Source organism: Falco rusticolus, chromosome 4 (genome assembly GCF_015220075.1).
Source record: "Falco rusticolus isolate bFalRus1 chromosome 4, bFalRus1.pri, whole genome shotgun sequence".
NCBI classification, from domain to species: Eukaryota; Metazoa; Chordata; class Aves; order Falconiformes; family Falconidae; genus Falco; species Falco rusticolus.
Genome location: NC_051190.1, coordinates 30266484 through 30282822, shown reverse-complemented (window position 1 = coordinate 30282822; position 16339 = coordinate 30266484). Strand labels below are relative to the sequence as shown.

The 16339-nt window shown below is 40.4% G+C and overlaps 1 protein-coding gene across 2 annotated transcripts in view; it reads right to left on the bottom strand.

Annotated features, from left to right (window-relative positions):
* The window catches only part of MAD1L1 (mitotic arrest deficient 1 like 1), a 380463-nt gene extending 364276 nt beyond the window's left edge, over positions 1-16187 (bottom strand). Inside the window, exons 1-9 of one of the 2 annotated variants that reach the window (XM_037385754.1) lie at positions 16118-16187; positions 14553-14706; positions 13148-13288; positions 11187-11366; positions 9652-9776; positions 8903-8984; positions 7566-7696; positions 6171-6285; positions 5199-5260 (exon numbers count right to left, since the gene is read on the bottom strand). In XM_037385754.1, coding sequence (XP_037241651.1) covers positions 5199-5260; positions 6171-6285; positions 7566-7696; positions 8903-8984; positions 9652-9776; positions 11187-11366; positions 13148-13288; positions 14553-14702 — 986 coding nt within the window. In that variant the 5' untranslated portion in view covers positions 14703-14706; positions 16118-16187. The remainder of the gene's footprint in view (positions 1-5198; positions 5261-6170; positions 6286-7565; positions 7697-8902; positions 8985-9651; positions 9777-11186; positions 11367-13147; positions 13289-14552; positions 14707-16117) is intronic. The other variant, XM_037385755.1, reaches the window with a different exon arrangement.
* Between the last annotated feature and the right edge of the window lie 152 nt (positions 16188-16339).

Below are 16339 nucleotides of genomic sequence, written 5' to 3'. Positions count from 1 at the left end.
ATGCAGAGTAGCTAAGCATAGTTAATCAAGATTCAAAAAGGGAAGTAGAGAACTCCAATATTCTCCCTTCTTTTCTATTCACTGAAAAAAAAAGAGCACTAATCCACCACTAAATGCAGAATCAAGAAATCTGATTCCCTTTTCCCTCCCTCTCTCCTCCCTTCCCCCCAACTCCAAAAGCAGAATCTGCATAGGACTTCCAGTACTGAGCGTAGCACCTGTGTAATTACAAATTACAACTGTGCTAACCACTGTACTAAATAGAGATGCTTGCCACTTAATTAAACCCTTTCTTAGAGAGGAAATGCATACACATTCACACTATCTCCTCTTCTTAATTGGTCTCAGACATTGCAGGAAGCTAGTCCCTAAGATTTGTCAGCCAGCCAGCCCACAGATGTTTCAGAAAGAAAACCAGGTCAGCATTAACAGGTTCACTTCTTTGGCTCTAGGCGACAGGTCAGCAGATCAGTGTCTGCTGTCTGCAGCTGGCAGGCTCCACTAAGTGAAAATGGTCCTTAAGCATTGGCCTGAATTCCTGTCAAATGTGCACTTCTCCTTACAGGCCTGGACAGCAAGCATGCAAAACAGCTATAGCAGCTTAATGCGATATCATCACTGAAGCCAACTAAATTTATCCTTGCAAACTGAAGGACAACTATAGGTACTCTCCAAATCCATGCTTCATTAAACCTAAGAGTCCCTCCAGGTGAGCCTTATGCAATAGGCATCATGGGGCTGAGACCTGCCTTATAACTGCAATTAGATGCAACTCAAGAATGTCCGAGACCATGACTGGAGCTTCTGAGCAACACAGAATTGTCCAAGCACACTACTTTTCTTTTTGATACGTCAGCCTCCACCTTTAACCTCCATACTGTATTCCATGGCCCTTCAGAAAAGGACAGCTGATCTCTCCATTGCCTCCCTGTGATGGGCATGAAAAAAAGGAAAATTGTTCTGAAAAGTAATATGAACAAAAACTTTGACTTTATCTTCCATGCCCAAACTCCGAACCTGAGGAGTACCTGCCAGTACTACTTGCAACAGAAAATGGTGCCCCCAAAAGGAAAGACTTACTTAAATAGGTGAGTATTAATATATTTGACCACTGATACAAAATAATTCTGCTGTGTATACAAAGATCTTTGAGTCCAACAGGTAAAAAATGTACAAAACTTCATACAGTCACTACTTCCAATTAAAATCCCAAAACAAACACCAAACCAAAACAAACACTACCTCAGGCATTACTATAGTTTCTAAAAAAAAATGCACTTGGACTAAAACTCCTCTGAAGCTGTTCCTTGTGGTCTACCTGTCAGCCTTTACATATTTGCATAGTTTTTCAGCAAAACTTCAACCTTTCAAAGCTTCTAGTCTTCTGCCACTTATGAAGAAATACAAATTTAGTATTAACTCTTGTCAGCTGCTATTCAATGACTATCAGTGTCTTCCATATCTGACTTACTAACTGCCTTATCTTTAAAATGTACTCAAAGCACCTCATTTTGCATTCTTCTGTACTCCAGGGCGTATCTGTTTACGAATAGGAAAATCACCTAACAAATTCATTAGTGGACAAAGGTAATACCAACCATAGACAAGAAGCAGCAAAAAAGGTTTATTTAGATTAAAAGCTCACAGAACATGAACCCTCATTTTTTTATTTGGCTATCTGCTACATGCTTCAGAAGGAAAAGTCAGAATAATAACAGTGCTGCTCTACAGGATGCAGTTCTAAGGCCTGGGGTGGGGAGAAAAGAACCAGGCTTTGAAGAACTCCTATTAAACAAGAAGAAATGAAGAATGTGGTGTAAATATGAAGTTTACAGAGCTGGTTGGAAAAGCACTCTACTCTGTATACCATTAGAGAAACATGCACGAACCATTTTCATACCAAGTTACTACCCCAAGTACTAGACAAGAAGACTGTGATTGTATGCATGTAGCATCAAAGTGACTTAAAAACATTTGATAGCAACAACGAACAATTTTCTTTAGACTAGTTGACCCTTCTTAAGGTGCCCAGCTGATAGTTTTTACATCAGGCTGAGCCTGCCAGACTGGAGCAAAAACAATTTTTCTCCAGCAGCAGGAGAAAGGATGCCATCTCCTGGGCGGCTCTGCACACTGCCATCCAAATACAGCACCCACCTCCTCTCACACACAACCTTCCAGAAACATTTTTCTGTTAAAACACATGTTGTTAAATGGCAGCTAAGAAACTACCTAGAAAATATGTCTAAGCTATTAGTCAAATGCTGGAAAAACAACCAAGTCTGTCATGATTAACATGGTTCTTTCAGTGAAGACGGTCAACAACTCTGTATTTCTTCAAAATCCAGTGTTTGTGTAATAAACTACATCAGCACGTCCTGGAAAAAAAGTTTGTTTTCTCCACACAGCTCTTTCCTAATAACAAACTCCTATGCTAGCCATACATTAATACCCTTCTCAACGAGGGTAAACTGCAAAATAAGTATGACTTTCTACTTACAAAGCAAGAATTTCAGATATTTAGTACCTTTTTATTCCTACAGCAGGAATATCAAGTCACAGCAACACGTGGTAAATGTTTGAAATTCCCCAACAGCATAACAGTGACATACAAAACAGACCTACAAGACAAAATTACACCCACGAGAAAAAAAGCCAACCAGAAAGTAGGCAGTAAGATCAAGATATCAAAAGGATATATAATTGAACACAAAAAAAGACTGTGCAGATTCATAATTCATACATAACTATGGTGTGTATTATTTTATTATTTGGATATTCTGCAGCTTACAAGGATATTATGTAACAGTTGTATAAGGCAGGCATTAATTCCAAGGGCAAATTCTGGAAAGAACACTGCTCCACAGCAACGCAAACACACCAATGTGCTCTAGAGCTAGAGCTGGTTTTGTTTCCATATTTATGTTTATGAGAGCAAGAGGAAAACCCAGGAGCTTACAAGTGGAATCCAGAACTAGCAAATACAAGATTAGCCTTTGAGTAAACTGTTAATGAACTTGACTTCCCCCCAAAAGGTGAAGCATTATAAATACTTAGCTCGTTCATTGTTACCAAAAAGAGACCAATACTAAACCCAGTAGGATTACTATTACACTTCTAAAAGCTGTACCTCCTTTCCCAAGTATTATTACATAAAATGACACATGACGGTCTGATCATAAGCCAATCTGACAAAAAGGCTGCTGGGACCAGGCAATTGGTGAACAGAAACCACCAAAAGCAGACAGAACAAGCCCTATGGAAGTGCTAAAGGAAATGAAAAACCATCCTCTCCTAAACCACTACATGCTGCACACGCTTCCCTTACATTCTCTGTACCAATGAAGAACATAAGGGAAGATGAGAAATCCTAATCCATTCCCTTTTCTGTTGCTTATCTAGTTATTAGCAAACAGCACATTGCTCTGGCTCTTTCGGACAATTGTCCCACTTGTTCCCACTTTCTTCTACTGTGAGATGGGCAAGTAACTCTTCTCAAACTTTCACCAACAGCATACTCCAGGAAGCTAACCAGGACAATGATCTCTCATCATCTTCATCACCCTGACCAAAAATTAACATAATTCGTGCTGTAAGAAGTCTAAGCAACAAAAAAACCCCCAAAACTCAACAAAAAAAAAACACAAAAAAAAGAGAAGGGGGGAATCATCCAGTTCCACTTGCTACAATTGCATGCAAAAGATGATTTTCCTCAAGAGCAATTCCCTTTTCTGTATAAGACGCCATTAATAGCACTAAACAATATGGCCCAATCAAAAACGTAACATTTTACAGTGAATATTCTGATTTTAAATGAAGGAGTTATTAGGCTTCAACAGGCAGAATCACTTGGTTCCATTTCTCTCCCATTGTGAAATTACCTCATTAAACCTTTAACAGCTTGAGGTTAAGTAAAAAGCTTTTACTCCACTGTCTGATAGAACAGGTTTTGTGAAAAGCATTCATACAGAAACTGTCCATTCCTTGCCATAGGAGATTTAGCACAACTCTTAAGTTCATCTAAATGTATGTATCCTCAGCAGATGCAGGACAGAATCTCAAGTATGCTACCTACTAGCATGACTTTAGAAAGAGGTTCATTATCTTCATTAAACAGAAAACAGTGAGAAAATTATGGGGGCTTTCCCAAGTTGAACACAATTATCTTTCACATGAAGCAGTAATGTGCCTAAACCATATGTACATATCCAAACACTCCTACTTCCAAACAACCCCAGCAGTGTGCAGACACAGCTCTGTTGTTGGGCAGGTGCAAGGAATGGAATAAAAACACCAATCTGTAACATTAGGTTCTGCGCAGGTCATCCAATGATCCAATATGGAATGTGATCTGTATTATAATACTCACACCAAGACAGTTATTTATGAAGAACCATCTCTCTTTCTAATGTAATAACAAGGTAAATGTTTAGAGAAAATAAAGTGGTGCTGAAACATGACACACAAAAGCACTGTAGCCGCACAGAAAGCCTTCTGCAGTGGAAACAAAATGATCACAAGATGCACCATTTACCAGTCTCTCTTTATACTCCATACCTACCAGAGACCTTAAAAAATCTGGTTCAGTGCTCCAGATGTCAGGAAGAGTTGTTATGTAACCGTACACAAAGAGACTAGCTTGTGTTACAAGGGCGGGGCAGGGCAGCATCCCACTTTTATAAGAAACTGCATTTATTCCATTTCTCTTGTTAGACTAACTAAATTAACAACTGTTCTTCAGATGCTTTAGGGAAGAAAAGTCACAACAACATGATCTGACAGCTTATTTTGATACCTGGATTTCAAAGAAACCATCCTTACAACACTTTTTCACAAGTAACATACATCCTCTCCTCTGGACATGCCCTAAAATTCATAAGAGTTCACTTACTAAGCTAGCAGAACCTCTAACTAAACATGAATGAAGCTATATGCAAGAAGTTCAAAGAATTCAAAATTGAACCTTGGCTTCAGAGACAGTGGTCAAGCTGACTTGGTGAAAAACATTTGTTAATTGCCCAAGATATTTTATAACACGGTATCTTGTGGTTCTTCTCATAAATAATAAAGAGTACTGGAAGAGCTTCCACATGAAGAAGAAATAGCAAGAAAGTGTGACCAACACACTTCAGAGATCAGATGATTAAGAGGAAAGTGGTTTAAAAGTTTTACCTCCTTCCACAGCTGTGAACACCTACCTGATATTCAAGCCAGTGCTCTGGTCCAGTTTCTCCCAGCTTTTTAATTTTCCCAGAAGTTTCTAAACCAGAGATCAAAAGAAAGGTTAGAGACTAAGAGTTTTCTCATAATCCTCCAGTCAAAGTCAGTGTCTTCCCTTTTCCTCCTGTGAATTTCATTATCATCTTACCTAGTACTTTTAGCTTGTCATTCTCCAGCCCTCACAAACATTTTCCCAGTCACCACAGCCCTATGACACACAGAACCCATGTTACACCTCAGTATAGATTACCTACCCCTGTGAGCTACCATCACGATACTAGACCTTGGCAGGCCAGACTCCTGGCAGCAGAGAAGAAAACAAGCTGTATTCTCAACACCAGTTCGGTAGCAGCTGAAGTGCCCATCTCTCCTCTTCCAGTTTCTCTTATAGCTTTTTACTTTCAGTCAATACCAGATAACATTATCCAAACCTGATCAGATACCAGCATAGTTCTGCAGATCAACAAGTTTACACAAGTAATGTCCTGACAACCCACTTGTATGCTTGATACAGAGTGGGATGGAAGCAAGACAATTCTATTCATCTAAGACCATATTCTGGCCCTGCTAGTATTAGCAGTAATCCAAGTGTGTATCCAGGTTCTTACCACATGCCTGTTAAGCTCTGCCCAGACATGGTGTTGCCTAACACCATAAAAAAGCATTTCCAACAGCAAAAAGGTGTAAGAGACACAGCAAAGCCAAAAAAGACACTACACCAAGATTGTTCTTTACACAAGATGTCCAGCTGAACATTTTGCCTTTTTTCCCTTCATTGCCTTAGCTCTCCTCATGCTGGCATTTGAGTTTGGGAATGCCTGGTTCAAACCCATTAATTAAGTCAGGTATAATGTCTTAAATAACACAACACAGGAAGAGCCTAAAAGACAGGACAGGCAACAAAGAAAAAACCTACTTTGCTCATCCACCAAGTGTTCCCAGCTCCTCACCTCATTTTCCAATTCAACGGTCACTAGCTGTGCTTGGACTTTCTCATAGCGTTCCAGTTTTCTTTGGAGACCTTCTACCTCCTCTTTAAGCAACCCATTGTTTTCTTTCATTTCCCTAAGGTGAAAAGAAAGACAACGATTAGAACCATGCAACTCAGCTCACTCTCACAAACTTCCAGATACACATGGAATTACAAGGGAATTGTATGACATTTAACAGACATTATGATGTTCAACCGATTCACTTCTGTAACCTTCACAGCAAAGCCACTGCTATCAAAAAAAAAAAAACCACCAAAAAAACACAACGCAGCTTTACCAAACTGATTTTTGTCTACTCTAAGTGCCATCCTAATTATGTCCAAACAATCTGAAGTTCTGTATCTGCTTTACTGATTGGCAAAGCAGCACGAAGGGTACCAAAAGACTCCTAACTCTGATCTTCAGTCAGGTTGAATGCAGGATTGGAACACAGCAAGCGGCAGACGCTCAGGCTTTTTGAGTACTCTGTGGTGACCAAGCAAGCATTGAGATTGCTTCTCTCTACTTCAATAGAGGTGTGCAAGGGTAAGATAAAACTTTTTTAAAAAATTACCTTTAATCTGTTGGTATCATGTTTCTGTGCACAAAAAACAAGCATGAGAAAAGATTGCAAGATAAACAATTTAAATGATAATGAAAACAATAACCAGAACGAAGTGAAGGGAAATTACTTAATTTTAGAATAAGAAAAAGCTGGCAAGATCACTCAATGTAATCTAGGCTTTTTTTTTTTAAATGCACCAGAAAATGAAAATTAAGTTTATTCTTTAAAAAAAAAAAAATATCTTTAAGGCAAGTTATTTCATAGTACATAGAAATTTAATTTTTCAAATTAAATGCCACTTCAGAAACCCAGAAAGTCTACCCTACAAAGGGCTGTATCAGAGGGCTTTATAAATTTAAACAAAAGACTTTCCAAACATTATGCTGGAAAAACAGCCCTTTAAAAAAGTGGTAACAATAACTAAGCAAAAACAGTTTTTAAAGAAACACTCACTTGTCTCTTCTCTCTATAGGAATTTCTTTCCCAAAGCTGTATAGAGTTCATCACTGTCTTTAAACATTTAATTTTGTTCTAGCAAATATGTCACCATCCAGAACAATCAATATGCATCCTGTGAGGCTCTTGTGTTCAGGAAGATTACCCAGATGTTGTCAAATCCTCTCATCTAGTAACGATCACAACACTGCTCAATTCATACACAGTATTTATATGAAATATTTAAACTTCCTTCTAAAGTTTTCCCTAAAGTAAGCCCAAAAGAGGGATTTGAAAGAGCGTATAGTGCAATGGTAGCAGGTACAGAAGAACACAAGATAAGCCTCTCAACAACTGAACAACCCTTCATTCACCTGAAGTAGGCATTTTCCTCCCTGAGTTGGCGCAATTCCCGCTCCATTTTTGGGAAACGGGCCAGTTCTGCCTTCATGTTCTTGACAATTAGAGCATCATGTTCCTGCTGGGAGAACTTCTGTTCCAGATCCTGGAAAACATGGGACGACAAGAGAATAGCAATGATTAACTCGGAACTCAAGAGCTACCTCTCCATTGTACTTTTTAAACTCAGTGACATGAATGAAGTTGGAAGGGAACTCAGTAGGTCATCTGGTCCAATCCAATGCTCAAAGTAGGGATGACTCATTCCATTTGTAACACCTGGGCTGGCCTCTTCTCTACACCTGTTTACCCTAAGTTCATAACAAAAAAAGAACTCTACTAATCATTAAAAGGACCTTCTTCTACTGATTAAACCAAATCTATGATTTTCCTGTCTTCTAGCCCTCTGTTCATGAAGTGTAGAGGGGATGCTTGGATGGCCTGCAAGAATTAGAAATGAAAAGAAACACAACCATGCATTTTAGCATTACGGTAAACGTTACTGTTTTTTCTCCAAAAAAGAAGAAAGTTTATTTAGAGCTGGACTGCACTCTGATAATCTGCTTCCCAACCTTTCTGTTCAATTAAGTCTCTTCTTGCAGTCGCAGAGCTGGCAATGAGGCTGGCTTTCACTCTAGCTTTACTTCACAGCAACTACAGGCAATGCCACTATCAGCGCCTGCTCAAACCAAAGCAACTCTCCATATCTACCTCTCCCACGAGGATAAGACAAGTGAAAAAAATACACTCCTGCCAGCCCACACATTAATTTGAAAGGACATAAAGCATCTCTATACTCACATTTAAGTCAGTGCAGTTTTGAAACCTTTGCAAATAATTGCACTTTCTAAAAGAGCAAAACCCAACTCCAGAAGAAGGATTTTCTGGGAAGCAGAAGAGTAACTGTAGCTGCTAAGTTCATCCTCCACCGTTTGAAAAAAATGTTGCTCTAGAAGCAATATTTTGCAGAGCAATCTTGTGCTCTGGCACAAGACCAAACAGAACATTTCTCCAAAGTACTGCATAACGACATAAATCACTTTTCCATACAGAAAGCATAGGTGGATTGCTTTTTTCCCCAACCAATTGATACAACAAAGGTGAAAATTGTCATGTTCCAGCTAATTGTAGGTACTCTGGTCAACTCAAATTAATTCAGCCAACTTTAGCTCCTGCTGACCACCAGATCAGATTCTTGTAGGACAAACAAACTTTATTTCTGCAATAGTAAGTTTAAAAAAAAAACACTGTTCTGTTCTTCCATGGAATAAATTAAAAACTGAAGCTTTATATAGGCCACAAAGATTCTTACCTTAATCTTCTGTTCATATTCTGCCAGTAGGGATTGGCTTGCTTGCAATGTCTGGATTTGCTGACTCGCCTCTTGCCATTTTCTATCAGATGTAGACACAAGAGGCATTTAGCACCCAGGAATCACATGCTAGAAACAACCTACATGCAGAAGTATCTCCGACAAACACTTTTAAACACCACTAACAAGCTATATGGCACTCAACATAGCTTCACACTCATACCATCTCCCTCTAAATTATAGACAAAAATAGCCATTTTAATAAAAAGATCTATCTTGAGAAGTATCCAAAAATCAAGACACCTTAATTCTGAAACAAACAAATACACACTCATAGCAAATAAACAGCACCTTTGAAACTGAAGAGTTGAACTTAGTAAGCAAGGAAAAACACACTTATCTTTCAACTACCCCTCAACTATGATTTAAGGCTCGATATTTTTGTTCTGTTCAGTCTATAAAGTTCAGATTAGCCTTTCCCACCCACACGCCTTCTGTTAACTCTCTACCACGAACACAAGACATTGCCAAGATTTCAAGCTCAAGTATTTTTTTCTTCTCAAGGTACAATTAAATTGCACCTCAGAGCTAGTTTCAAACAACGGTTATAACCTGCACATCCAGATCAAAGAACCCCTTTGAAGAGCAGAAATCAAACGCTGTTGAAAGTTTTTCTGAGTGATGACAGCTGCAGAAGACTGAAGTTTTGTTTGACTTTTTCCCCCTACAGTCATTCATCCCCTGCTTACTTATGTTGAACATCCAGCTGTTCCATCAGTTCCTGCTTCTGAGAGTCTTGGCTTGTCATCTGCATCTCTTGATTCATTATATTCCATTGCAGCTCTGTTATCTTCCCTTTTAATACAGCGATTGTCTGAATTAATGGAAAGGAAGAATAACTACACAAGGCTATGACTCTCCAAGCTGGACATTACAGATGTTGATAGTCAGAAATCATATGCAACTAAAAAGTACCAATGTTGAATCTAGAAACAATCCCACCCACTGGCAAACCTTCAGACCTGCAAACTCATCTCAAAAGCAAAGACAAGAGAAAATCATTTAGTCGCTTTCATCTGTCACCCAAATTGTGATTTCCATTACCTATTTAAAATGGGTGACCTCAAACTGGCATGAAAAATATCAAGCTTCAAAGCCAGATGATGATAAAACACCAGTATATATATTAAAGTAAAAAAATTATGCCACAACCATTCCAAATACATTTTGTCTGGGTTTCAAAATTGAAAATGTCTGGGTTTGCCTCAACCAAATACCAGATGTATTATGCTTTCCTTAAAAGTAGAGGACAAGTTGTTTTTAAAATTTTGTTCAAAATATCTTCACTCTAAAGAAAAATGCACAGGTTTATTTCAAATAGCCATTACTCTGCTCCTTTGAACAAAGAGAGAAAAGCCTCAAAACATTACATACGTAAGATGTTTTCTAGACAGAGATGCATAAAGGGTTCTCATCTTGATACTGATGGATGTGGAAATAAAAAGAACACAGAAATAGAACACAATTCACATGTGGGTTTAGTTTATCTCATGTGCTGCCACTGCCTCCCTGTTTTTAATCACTGATAACTGGCACATTAAATCTGTTTACCCGCTTTATCACATAGATACATTTCCAGTGACACCTAGGCAGGAGGAAGGTTTAAGGACCTAGTGCTTGCTGATCCACAACTGGTGCAAGAAACCAATTTAAACAGAAAAGTTTCAAATTAACTAGCTGAACTTAACTATCATAATATCTGAAAAGGCTGAGGGTTGAGAAGACATTCATCCAAAAGACCTGAAATTATTATCCAAGCATTCAATCTACAGTGGAACACACAGGCACTTAAGACGCTTCAGGAAGATAAACTTTGTACTTAACTTTGGCCTCATTTACTCTGCAGTTCTCCCTGCTTCCCTGAACACCTTCCCACCTTACCTCCTCTAGCATTTCCCCTTTCTTTACACAATGTCATGTAACCTGACTTTTGCACATGTTTTCCTCCTTCTCCATATCAATCTGTCTAAGAAATCTCATCTCATTATTAATTAACACTGCAACATCTTCTGACTTGCTCACTTGGGTCTGGACTTGATTAGGTTCCAAACTTTGACACAAAGACACACTAGCATTTATTTATTTCCAGATGATGAACACAGTGATTCCAATCATTTTGTTCGGTTGTGTGGGGTTTTTTAAATCAAAAAGGGCATTTTCAATTCACAAGAACTGCAAAGTCACCTGAAGCTATGAACAGATTAAAAAATTACTCTGTTCTTACTTCATTAGCTTCAGCTAATTTGCTCTCCTTCTCTTGCAGCTTCTTACTCGTTGTCTCCATGCTCTTCTTATAGGATTTGTTCATCTCTATTTGTTCTTTCAGTTTATTTTCAGCTTCTGTCTCCCTTTCCTGATATTGCTTTATGCGTGTGAGCAGCTCCTGGTTACGGTCAGCCTCTCGCTTGCAAAGAAGGAAAAAAAAGCAAAGAAATGTAAGAAGAAAGTAGCACAAAGGTGAAGCCACTTTCATTTCTCCTGTCTTCATTTCTCATTACTGTGGCCACCAAGGCATCATCATGGAACAATATTACTCAGACCATAGCTTTAACCTTTCCACTAGCAGGGGCAGAGATCCTACCAGCAGCAGATCAATGCCAAGGAACTATGCAGGGCAATGGAGCTAGAAAATTAAGACAGTCTTCCAAATCTCTTAGACTAAGACATGAATATGAGAATACAGACATGGTTTCACAGGCTCCACTGCACACTCTCCAGTGGATCAAAGATGAAAACATTTGATGCTCCAATTTAAAGCTGACCCATGCATAGCAAATTGACTTTCAGAAACTCAGTTCTCTGTCGTTGGGTTAATAAGACGAACTTCTCTCTGCAACTTCTTGAAATTATATGAGGCTATTTAATAGAAAAGAAACGGGATTTAAACGCACAGTATTATCAATGAATACAATAAATATTTTTGCAGTCTGACAAACTTTCATACACCATTTCAGTTTGTTCCTACCACAAATTGATTAACAGTTATTGAAAAAATGTGCAGTAAATTGCCTTGCTAATCAAAGCAAATCGAGACACGGATTTACATAGTAAGCAAGGATTATGCAAAGCAGTGTGAGGTTCCTAAAACCTTTATCCACATGACTCAGAAAAACACAGCATCTGAGCAGGGTAATTACCACAGTGCTGGATTAGTGCTGCTCCCTTTTTTTATACCAGTATTTCAAGGGTTTCTGTGACTGACTCAGCTATATTCCAGTTTGAACTCTTTGTGGCCTAACCCACATCACCTGACTTCAGAGGAATGAGGAATTTAGTCACTGACTTGCTATTTCACCACTACACACTAAATCTGTCACCCAGCACACCCTTGTAAAATGCAACAAAAACATGCTTATTATTTTTTAAAGATTTCTTTTTAAATAAATTTAAATAAATCCTTTTAAGTAAAAAAAAAAAAAAATCAGACCTTTATTATACTACAAAACCCACAGATCTACTACTTATTTCAGTAACATAGTTAAGCAAACATATGTGGGCACAAAACCAGAAACTAATAAAAGCTGTTAGTCCCTGAGTGAGGCTCACTGTTTTATCAGTGCAAGCTCTCTTGTGTGACAGTGCATGGTTGGCACTGCTGCCATTCCAATTAATTACAGTCACAAAAACTAAATGCTTGCAACTGTGCCAGCAGAAGTTTAAATTCATCTGGGAGAAAAACACTTAAACACTTCTGGGAGAAACAAATTCCAAATCCCTTTTGTTATTGCTGCCTTCAGTGCTAAACTAACAGAATCTAGTGATCAGATCATCAGTTTGTCAACCAAACAAGGCTTCAGCGCTCACACTCTTGGGTACATGAGCAATTAGTGCAATGCACTGCGAGGGGATCTGTAGAGCAAAACAGTTGGTGCTGGGAACTCGACACTCACACCACCACCACATCTGCAGTAAATGCAAACACAGTAAATGCTTTCCAGGCGCATTCACGAAGACAGTGTCCATTAGCAGTTGGAGAGCACCAAGCTTTCTCCCGGCCTGCATCTTTCAGTTTAGTTTCATCCAAAAGAAGTTGACTACACATATTCAGAGACACACCACGGCAAACCAAAGCACAGCACGTGAGAAGTCAACAGCGTATCCCTGATCCAAACACCAACACAGATGTGCAAGGTATGTTCTGACTTCGGCCTATGATATCAAGTCATCTGCAACTGTCATACTTACCTCATAGTTTCTGGCATTGGTATTAGCTGCCTTCTCTAGCTCAATGCGCGCTCGTTTGTGGCTAAGCTCCATCTGCAACTTCTCTCGTTCCACCTGCAAGAGCTGGGATTTGGAGCGGATTTGTCCAGCTTGTTCTTCCAACTGCCCAGTTCATGTGTGAAAAGGGACATTACACACTATTAACAGCATTGCAGTAATATCATTATCTCACACCCTGTATTATTCAGCTGACACTTGCATGCCATTTCACAAATTACAAGGAAACTATCGCCATATTTGTGGTACTTCTCACATCAGCTGCAGATGGGAAAACCAAGAGTTCAACAACACAGAAACCCCTATCAAATCAATGCTAGTTGGAAAGAGGTGAATTTCAAGTTCTTCATTCAGAATTTCTCATTCAATCTCTAGAGGTACTCTGACAAAAGGTATCTAAAAAAAGGTTAATTATGAACTCCACAGGCCTCTAAAAGTAACAGCAGCTAACCAAGTGGCAGAGATCACGCTCCCCAAGAAATTTAACTGCTGAGCGAAACATGTTTTTCTAACTGCCTGCTACATTACACTTCTTTTTTTTCATTCAAATTACCTTAAGGCACAGACAGTATTAATAGAATACCTCACATCTAAGCAATGTACATTCAACACATAGCTAATGAAGACTCTCTAACGACAGACTCCTCTATCTCTGTAAAAGACAGAAAATGCATAAGTTTTTATCAACATTTCAAGTCCATCAGATTTACACTGAAAAAAAAGCAAGCTTATTTTATACTTAAGAGATTGAAATAGAATTATTTTAAGGAACAGAAGACAGAATCTTCATTCCTGCCTAACAAACGGTCCTTATGATCCAAGATGTCAATTTGCTCCATGCTTTATGTGCATGAGGCAGCTTACAGGAAAAAGTCAAAAAAAACCCCATGTGGATATGAACAGAAGTGGACAAGAAATCACTACTGGTTAGCACATCAAAGCCACAGCACAATGCAAGTCTCCTGTATGTGTCCAGGCAAAGAAACTTCAAGGAAGATTGTGAAAAAAGGTAACAAAGTGACTTACTAGAAAAAGAGTAACAGCTATAAAGCTCCTTTGTTCAGAAATGTCAGAACAACTTACAACTGAATTTCCTGAGCTGGTATACAGACATAACTAACAGGGAAGAAATTCAAAGGACCTTTCTTAAATTTTCACAAAACAGAAATAAATGTCTGGCACTGAAAAAAGGGGAAATATTCTAGAACGTTGACCAAAAGCAAGCTTCCACCATTGAGCTTGCAAGAATATCAGTTTTAGAAAGAATGGTCAGATCTTAATGAAATCAATCCCGAATCCTGAAATCAAAAGGAGTACACAACCACACTGAAGTGATACCGCAGGCATCACCAAGATGAGGACACCTCACCTGCACCCTCTGCTGGTACTCAGTCTGTAAGGCGCTTTGAGTCGATCCTGGCGTAGCCAGCCCAGACATCCCCTCCATACGCTGCGAAATAAAGTTGTTGAGGGACCTCAGGGTGGAGAAAACAGTGGTATTACCTTCCAAATCCTCCATGGCTCTGGAAATACACAGAGACTCATCAGAAAAACGATCAGAGCAAGCTGTTATATAATGGCTGCTTTAGTAAAAAAAGAGATCTAACGTCATTGCCCTGAAGAAACACTAAATGCAAGGTTTTCCAATTTACAGGAAAACAAAACCCAACCTGCTAGTAACTGGTGGGATCCACAGATACTGCTGGGGTGAACTGGAACCAGAAAACACTATCCAACCACGTTTGAAGTTGTAGGCCTCTAAAACAAGAAACCGATGCAAGACATCCTGTTCTTCCCCGAGCTTCCTACCCAAAACGGTTTGATTTTGTTTCAATACACTCTCCCCAGAACATCAGCCCATAAGCATACGAAGTCTGTCGTAAGTCATACAAAATTGAATTCTTTCCTATACAATCAAGATAGATTCTGGGATGCAAGCTGACATTGTAGGACATGAAGATCTACAACACTGAACACTAACAGAACTCATTACTCTTCCTCCAAACGTTTGAAGCTGATGGGGGAGTAGAAATAATTCCGTACTGGGAGCAAACCCTACCTTCTACACAACTTGATTCTGGTTTCCAAAAAAGCACTTTGGAGCCTAACTTCCAGTAACAAGGCTTCCCAAGTTCACAGATCATTTCTCTAAGTAAAACTGTGTTTCCTTGTTCACATCAAAGTTTTTGCAATTCTTTCTTCAAATTTGGAAGGGCACTAACTAAAAGGCCAAAGACAAACTAAGCCTGGAGCTCGGAAAAGCTTGCAAGTTTTTCCAGGAGATTTCAGGAAGACCCTCTGGTGACTGCCCACCCCAGCAAGCCCCAGCAGCACAGGTGAAGGCTCAGGACCAGGGAAGACACTGAACACTCACACAGGCTCCTACCAGAGCCACGGGCATGGGGTAACTCTCAGGGTAAGCCAGCAGTTACTCTTCTGATTTACATCATGACAATGAGGAGACATAATAGAGGCACACTGGCAAGATCAGCCAAAACCCAAATGAAAACGTTTATTCGAAGTAAGTACCTCAGTACCACAGATAAATAAATTCGAGAAAGACCACTGCCAACAGGTAACTGCTCCAGCAAGCCGGTTCCGAAACCAAGATGAGCGTTAAAGATTACGTTCCTCCCCGCTGCAGAGAACCCTTTGGCAAAGGCTCCCCGGGAGGGCACCGAGGGACCCGCTGCCCTCACAGCCCCGCGCCTTAGACCCCCGGGAGCGGCCGCGGCCGGGCCGCGCTGAGCACCGCGGGGGCTCGCCCTCAGGGACCCCTCCGAGGGCGAGCGGGGGAGCGGGGCCCCGGCAGCGCCCACAGCCCTACCCCACCTCAGGGGCAGAAGAAACGGGGACACGGCGCAGCCTCCCCCCGCTCGGCCGGGCGGCGGGAACGGGCCGGGCCGCAGCCCCCTCACGCGCTCCCTCACTCACCCGCCGCGGGCGGCGGCGCGCGCCCCGCTTGGATCTCCCTCCTCGCCCCGGCGCCGAGATCTCACGGGAACTCGCGCCAGCTCTCGCGAGAACAGCGGGCCGGGCCGCCGTAACGACGGGACTAGGCGCGCACGCCCGCCGCGCCGTACCGTAATGCCCCGCCTCGGTGCGAAGCCCCTTCCAGTCCGGCCTCCCCCCGCCGCCTCTCCGCAACCCACCCCG